Source organism: Denticeps clupeoides, chromosome 5 (assembly GCF_900700375.1).
Source record: "Denticeps clupeoides chromosome 5, fDenClu1.1, whole genome shotgun sequence".
In the NCBI taxonomy this organism is placed as follows: domain Eukaryota; kingdom Metazoa; phylum Chordata; class Actinopteri; order Clupeiformes; family Denticipitidae; genus Denticeps; species Denticeps clupeoides.
Window position 1 is genome coordinate 16,476,580 of NC_041711.1, and position 7,840 is coordinate 16,484,419.

At 44.4% G+C, this 7,840-nt stretch overlaps 1 protein-coding gene across 1 annotated transcript in view; it reads left to right on the forward strand.

Moving 5' to 3' along the window:
• The window catches only part of LOC114790236 (zinc finger protein GLI2-like), a 57,119-nt gene extending 50,238 nt beyond the window's left edge, over positions 1–6,881 (forward strand). The window contains exons 11-14 of the mRNA XM_028980117.1: positions 384–548; positions 1,300–1,581; positions 3,110–3,446; positions 3,541–6,881. Coding sequence (XP_028835950.1) covers positions 384–548; positions 1,300–1,581; positions 3,110–3,446; positions 3,541–5,723 — 2,967 coding nt within the window. The 3' untranslated portion in view covers positions 5,724–6,881. The remainder of the gene's footprint in view (positions 1–383; positions 549–1,299; positions 1,582–3,109; positions 3,447–3,540) is intronic.
• Positions 6,882–7,840: the final 959 nt, after the last annotated feature.

The window sequence follows — 7,840 nt, forward strand, 5'->3', positions numbered from 1 at the left end:
AAGTGAAAAGTGAAAAGCACACGGTGAAATGTGTCCTCTGCATTTAATCCATCCCCTGAGTGGGCAGTGGGCAGCCATGACAGACGCCCAGGGAGCAGTGTGTGGGGACGGTGCTTTGCTCAGTGGTACCTCAGTGGCACCATGGCAGTTCCTTACCCGCCCAAAGAACTGCCCAAAACATTTATCAGAAACACACAATTGTTTGGGTTATCTGCATCAATTAATGGATGCATGTATTTTTGTGATAGACAGTGAAACATGATAGGTGGTGTAAACCCTAGTTTGGAATTTGACAAACAACATTGCTTTAATCATAATTAAGTGGCAGGTTTATCGATCAGTTAGTTTGTCATAGTAAATGCTTCATTGTGTGCATGTTTCAGTTTGAGGGATGCTCCAAAGCCTACTCTCGTCTGGAGAATCTGAAGACCCACCTGCGCTCCCACACAGGGGAGAAGCCCTATGTGTGTGAGCACGAAGGCTGCAACAAGGCCTTCTCCAATGCCTCCGACCGCGCCAAACACCAGAACCGCACACACTCCAATGAGGTACTGAGACCTTCAGCTTTGCTACATTTGTCAAGATGCAGCCAAGGTTGTAAAGACCATTAGAAGTGCTCCCATTATTACAGTGTGCTCCCTTTTTTATGACTTAGGTCGGGATAATCTACTTCACTGCGGCATTAAGAAACTGCAAACTGTGCAATGCAATGTAAATTTGCCATTTTCGGCATAATGTTACAAATTTAAGATGAAATTAGATTTGTCGCTGCTCCCTCTTATGCCTGGTGATTGTTCTTAGAGGCCCAACGCTGGCCCATTAACAAGCACAGTGTGGGTGTGTGTCTGTGTGTTTCTTGAGTGTGTGTATGTGCGTAAGTGAGGGTGTAAATAATGAGGTGTGGAACTAATGAGCACGGCAGCCCACAATGCATTAGTGAAAATCAAACACATTCCCACAGAGAGAGACCACCTGCAGATTATGAATACAAAATTAAACCTGGAATCATTTCAAGCCTCCAACTATCCATCAGCGGACGAAAAAACTACCAGTGTCTCCAACTGTACTGCATTATGCCATGCATCATAAGCAATTACTCTAAGTAAAATAAGTGAATCACCTTTTTACCGGCATAATTTATGCCCTACACTACATATTCACAGCAGCAAACAGCCATAACAATGCAACCCTAATCTGAGTAACGAGGTGGAAAATGAAGGCGTAATTCAAAGTCATATGTTTGAATTGTGCCACACAACCGGCAAGACATGCTAACTCACATACTCTTGTTCTTCGCAGAAACCATATGTGTGTAAGATTCCTGGTTGTACCAAACGCTACACAGACCCCAGCTCTCTCAGGAAGCATGTCAAGACCGTCCACGGGCCTGAAGCTCACGTCACAAAAAAGCAGCGCAGTGACCTGCCCCCTAAACCCCAGCCACCAAGGGAGAATGGAGAGAATGAAGCCAGCTCCAAACAGACAAGCAGAGATGCACAGGAAAAAGAGGGAGCTAACAGCACCCCAAGAGGCATGGAAGAGTACCTGCAGATCAAGTCTATCAAGACAGAGAACTCTGTGGTGAGGTCCAAACACAGACCAAAATGTTCAACTGTTAAACATGCTATTCATTGAGATATAATTATATGCACCTAGCTACCCAGGTAGAAAGGCCTAGCTTGTAGCTACATAGGCTGTATAATAAAGGTAATAAACTGACCACAGATGAAAGCCTAGAAGATTCAAAGTGTGTAAAGAGTCTAGTATAATTTATGAATGTTTGAATCCCACTAAACAAAATAACTGAAAGCTTTCTTCAATAAATTTTACTAACCAAGCACGAAAACATGCCTCTAACACATTTTGCCGCATGAATCTTTCCCTTCTTCCCTTCAACCTTTCCTGAAGGACAGACACTATTGAGGTGAGCACAGATGCTAATGCCTCACTTATGTCACTGCATGTGAAAAGCATCCCAAACAAACACAGACCCTTCATCTCAACTGGTCTTGAGTTATTTGCTGTGTTTTTTTTTCCTTCCGTGAAGAAATCTGCGCTGTTGAATTCAAGCTCCTTCATCAGAGAACCTTGCATAAAGAAATATTGATGGCTTAAACCTTGAAATGATGCTCAAATTCTTCCATGTTTTGTTCTGGCTGCTGTGTTAACAGTGAAAGTGGCAAACCTCCCATTCCCCACGAGACTACACCCCCGGCCTTTCAACACAATTCCACAGTGTCAGAAAGATCTAACAGTCGTCTCTGCCACACGATAAAAGCCCAGACCCAATTAATATTCAAACTTTGGGATTATTTTTATGCTCCGAACAAATAGTAGCAATGATCGTGCTGTGATCAAGAACGGCTTTTAAAGTTCACTTTGGGCCAGAATTTATTTGTGTCATACAGAGGCCTTTGAGATAAGATTAACACAGAAAGGTGGCTTACCTTATTTATGTTCCCTTTGTTAATCTTCCAGACTTATGAATTATTAAATAGAAATGTTGCATCTATTTGTCAGACGCTTAACCTTAATCACACTGGGAAGATGCCTAAAAAAAGAATTTGTATGGTGGGTTGACTGGATGACAGATAAGGCTAGGTGAATTCTAAGCTATTTCAACACCCAGATCTCTGTGGCAATAGAACTTAACTAGAATGAAAGAACAGAAAACAGTGGCTTATTAGCCTAGTGAGGGAAAAAGAGAATGCATGAGTTCAGTGCATTCCAAATTCACTGAAAAATTAGGAAGCTCAACATGCAGTGTAGTTCCCTAAACACACAACACTCAATTTCCTCATGTGTAATATTGCCACAATGCAACATAACACCTAGACACCTATCTGTGTTAAAAACGTTGTTCTCTGGAGCAATGCAAAGATCTTTTTTTTGTTGCAATTTCTTTCATGCTCATTTTGTCCACATGCATTTGTGTCTGCTTTCACACACATACCGTGCTTTGCATTATTTATGCCATTTATGTAATCCTACATTGTTTTAACATCTGGTTTTCAGACAGTTGGTCATGATTGTGATTTCTGTCCTCTCTAGTGTTTTTAATTGTCTGATTCCCTGCCATATAAATGACTGTACTTCATGCTCCTTGCAGATGCATCAGTCCAGCCCTGGCGGTCAATCATCATGCAGCAGTGAGCCGTCGCCACTTGGCTGGGCCGCAAACCATGACAGTGGAGTAGAAATGGCTCTGCACAGCGGGGGCAGCCTGGGTGACCTGAGCACTCTGGATGAGCCACTGCCCATTGTGGACTCTACAGTATCCACTGGAACTGTTTCGGCTGGCCTCCACCTGTGCAAAACTGTAAACACCGCACACAAACTGGAACACCTCAAGAAGGAGAAGCTGAAGGTGGTGAGGGACTCCTGTTCTTGGGCCAGTCTGCCACCCCAAGCCTGGAACACCAAGTTGCCGCCCATACCAACCAGCGGTGAGTGGAGTAGTCTGGAAGGCAGAAGAGTTGTATATACAGCTAAATAAAATACTGAATATTTTTTAAATACACAATTTTCTCCATTCCTCAGGTTCCCTAGTGGAGAATTCTGGCAGCAGTGTTCCCAATGGCCCAGTACTTGGTCCCCACCTCAGTAGCCTTTGCCTTGGTGAGACAACAGTTCTGAGCCACTTGAGTGAGCGTCGTGACAGCACCACCAGCTCTGTCAGCTCAGTCTACACCTTGAGCCGTCGATCCTCTGGCATCTCACCCTGCTTCTCCAGCCGCCGCTCCAGTGGGGCTTCTCAGTTTGGTGGCCGGCACAACAATGTCAGCTCGGCTGACTCATATGACCCAATCTCCACTGATCTGTCAAGAAGATCCAGTGAGGCCAGTCAGTGTGGAGGTGGCGGAGGTGGTGGACTTCCCGGCATGCTCAGCCTGACCCCAGCACAGCACTATCGCCTCAAGGCTAAGTACGCAGCTGCCACTGGTGGAGCCCCACCAACGCCATTACCCAACATGGACCGTATGAGTCTGAAGACCCGCATGGCCCTCCTTGGGGATTCCCATGAGCCTTCTTTAGGGTACCCTTACAGTCACATGCCTTCTGTACCCAGGCGGTGCAGTGACACCAGTTACAACACAATGAGCATGATGCCGCATGAGACACCAGGTAGTATCCCGAGACGAGCCAGCGACCCGGTGCGGCTTTCAGGTCTGGAGCCACTGGCACAGCCTCAGCGCTTCAACAGCATGAACAGTGTGAACCCTCAACCACCTCTGGCATCTGCTGAACGCAGACACCTCACCCTGCAGAACTACACTCGTTTGGAAAGAACGCTGCAGCGTAGTCCCTATGTGCCCCGACCGCCCAGCATCTCAGAGCATGTGGCCATGGAGACTATGGCCAGTGATGGAGCAGGTAACAATGGTGAAGAAGACTTGATGTTGCCAGAAGATGTGGTGCAGTACATCACATTGCAGGATGACACAGAGTCAGTGCAGGATGTTGGATCGGGTACTGGATTTCCCCATCAACCGCTGTTTTTTCATGGAAACCTCACACCTCACCAACAACAGTATTACTACCAGAGACGAATGGGAATGGTAGACGCCAACATGAACACAACCAGACAGGCGCCACTCTCTGTCCGTCATACTAGCTCAGGAACTCAGCAACAGCAGCTGTTCCCATCGTCACCCAACACAAGCAAGAGCAGTATGCCTGTGCAGTGGAACGAGGTCAGCTCGGGCTCAGTGGATGTGTCTCCCAGCCAAGTCAAGCAGCCTTTCACAAGAGGCAACCTAGCTGTCATCCAGCAAAAACACAGCCTGGGGCCCTTCCAGACCCAAAACTCCAACCAGCAAGTGAGGCCAGTGAGTCAGGGCATTGCGCACGGCGCCCAGCAGAGCCACATTCAGAGAAGGAACGGTGCCGTCCAAATGCAGCAGACTTTGAACCATGCAGAGCAAATGAGTGTTCAGAACAACTACCACCTTGTGTCCGATGACATGAATGGAAATGGAAGTCAGTATGCCTCCTGTGGAACTGTGGCAGGAAATGACAGTAAAATTCTCATGCAGCATGCTCCAAACATGCAGAACCACAGGATAAGAAGTCAAAACCATGTTGCATTTGGTAATCGTCAAGAAAACTACTCCCATGAGAACTCCAACCAAAAGAATTACAATATGCCAGCCCAGACTACCATTCAAAGTGGAAATCAAGGGATCGTGCAGCCAAGGCCGCCAAGAGAACCCAAGATCTTCAGTCGACAGGTTTCAGGATCGAGTGCAATGCAGCAACCTGGATTCCCACAGTCCATCTTCAGCCCTGGGTACAATACATCAGAAGCCAGTCCTAAGAAGCCAGTCACAACAAGCCACAATGCAACCAGTGCAGATAACAATATGTTCTACATGGGCCAGATTCACATGTTTCAGTCTCAGAGCGTCACAACAAACAACATGGCCTCTCCAGGAACAAATCAAGTTTCAAGCACAGTGGACTTATCCAGCGAAACAGAGCAGCCTCAAATAGACTTTGACACTATGCTGGATGACGGTGATCATTCCAGCCTCATGTCTGGAACCATTAGCCCCAACATCCTGCAGAGCCTGTCTCAGAATTCCTCGCGCCTCACCACGCCCCGCAACTCGGTGACTCTGCCATCAGTTCCTGCAGGAATTGGTAACATGGCAATTGGTGACATGAGCTCCATGTTGACTGCCCTGGCTGAAGAGAGCAAGTTCCTCAACATGATGTCTTAATGCACAACACACACACGCACACACACTTCTATACAAGAGCTTTGGAAACAGAACCACACGGACAGAAACAGACACAAAATTCGCACAGAGATGGAGGCGGGAAGGAATGACTGACATGGTGCGGCCTGTCACCGTCACCCATGCACTCTGACCTCTGCACACTCTGACTAGTCAGGTGACACGGGTAGTTACTGAGTTGTCAAAATCACATTTGCTTGACCACAGGTGTGACTGCAGCTGTGTGACTATAGCTTTTTTTTATTGTATGTATGATTCTTTTGCTTTAGGAAGCAGCACCCTAAACAGATCATCATGGAAAAACTATTCCGTAAACCTTTGTCCACAGCTTCCTAAATGTGTAGAATATATATATTTTTTTGTATTGTGTTAGCTAGGAATTTGTAGGAAGTAGTAGTTTCTTTCTGTAACAAAGTCACATTTTGCCTTAGACAAGCATATAAATATAACAAATAGGATCCTAAAGAATATATAAGTTGTAGGTCAATATTTGAAATGCTGCCCTTTTTAAGCAGTGGAGTAAAAAAGGTTGCCTTGAAAAGTGCCTTGCTATGCTGTAGCATATGCATGAGCGAATACATGTGTGACAAACAAGCATTACACCACAAGCATCTTTACTGATTAGGGTTGAAATTTTTGTTGTTTTCCCTTGCTTTATTAAACATTTGCTGTTAAATATTTGTAAATTATGTAAATTATATGATTGTGGTTTCAATCTTTTAAATGTTAGCAGGAGAATACCTGCAGCTATCTCTGTAAATGCTCTTTGATCAAATTCGTAACGTGAAACCTGCAGGGAAAATCATTCTTGATTCTCCCCGAGTGGCTTCTGCAGGCATCAGTGTGGGACTTTGAGGTACACTTCAGAGATGAACAATGACAACCCCACTGCAGTGGCAATGAACTGGGACTGAAAGTCTCATTTCAAAAGGAATATGCAAAATCTTGGAATAAAGACAGACTTGCTCAAAGTGGACTTCCTCTTTCCAGGATGATGGACTCAGTCCAAACGATTTGATGCCATTACATAAATTAAAATCTGTCTTTTTTTACACTACCATGCTCCCTAAAAGGGCAGGATATGTATATACCTTTTGTACATTTTATAAAATACAAGATTGTTGTTGTTTTTTTACTAAACTAATGTGTTATTTTGTTACTTATTTTATGGGGCCCTGGATATTACATTTATGATCTGAAAACTTTTTTCCATATATGCCTCACAGAAACAGCCAATGCCAGTTTTCTGGATGGGGCACTGCTCATGCTCACACTATAAAACAAACAACTAATCTGTCACAGAGAGATTATTACAGCCCCTGCAGTAATATTAATGGTTACCTTTATATTCAGCTCCTAAAAGTAAACTAAACAATTCAACAGTGCAATCCCTTCCTGATAAGTACATATTCTTTCCTAAGTAAAATGACCATGCTCATGTTTCTATAAAGGACTATTAAGAATCTTTTTAAATCGGTTAAACAGTTGCTCCATAAATGCAGTCTTTCCATGTCCTTTAAAGATCTGGCATGGATAGAACGCTATGTCTTCCTTCCAAAGAAAGAAAAACAGAAAAAGGAAACTATGTGAGATGCACACTTTCTAAAGCCAGTGTGTTCTCCAAAATGAGCAGTGGCAGTTGGGCCCAGAGGAATAGGCTAGAGAGAGTGTATTAAACACTGCAGATGGACAGGAAGAGGTCCAGGGAAATGGCAGACAGTGTAAGCAGGAGGAACAAATGATTTTATCCTGACAGGGAATTCTGTAGAGGATACGTTTGATCTAGACTTTTTGATTGCTGGCATTTCTTATTCTCTCAGAGAAACTAAGAAGGGAAAATAGCCTCGGGGTAAAGGGGGAAAAAGGAGATCACTGCGAACAGAGCTGGAGATTGAAACGAGAGTTAAGCTGTTCTGAAATTTGCAATACCTTTATTACACAATGATTACACAGTGGGAAATTGACAACCAAATCTGCAAAAACTATATATTGGTGGGAGCTTTTGAAAATCAAATGTGCTGTTTATAAAAGTGCAAGGGCTTACACAAGGGCTATAAAGTAAAATTTAGGGCCCTGTGTCAGAAGTGTGAGACTCACAG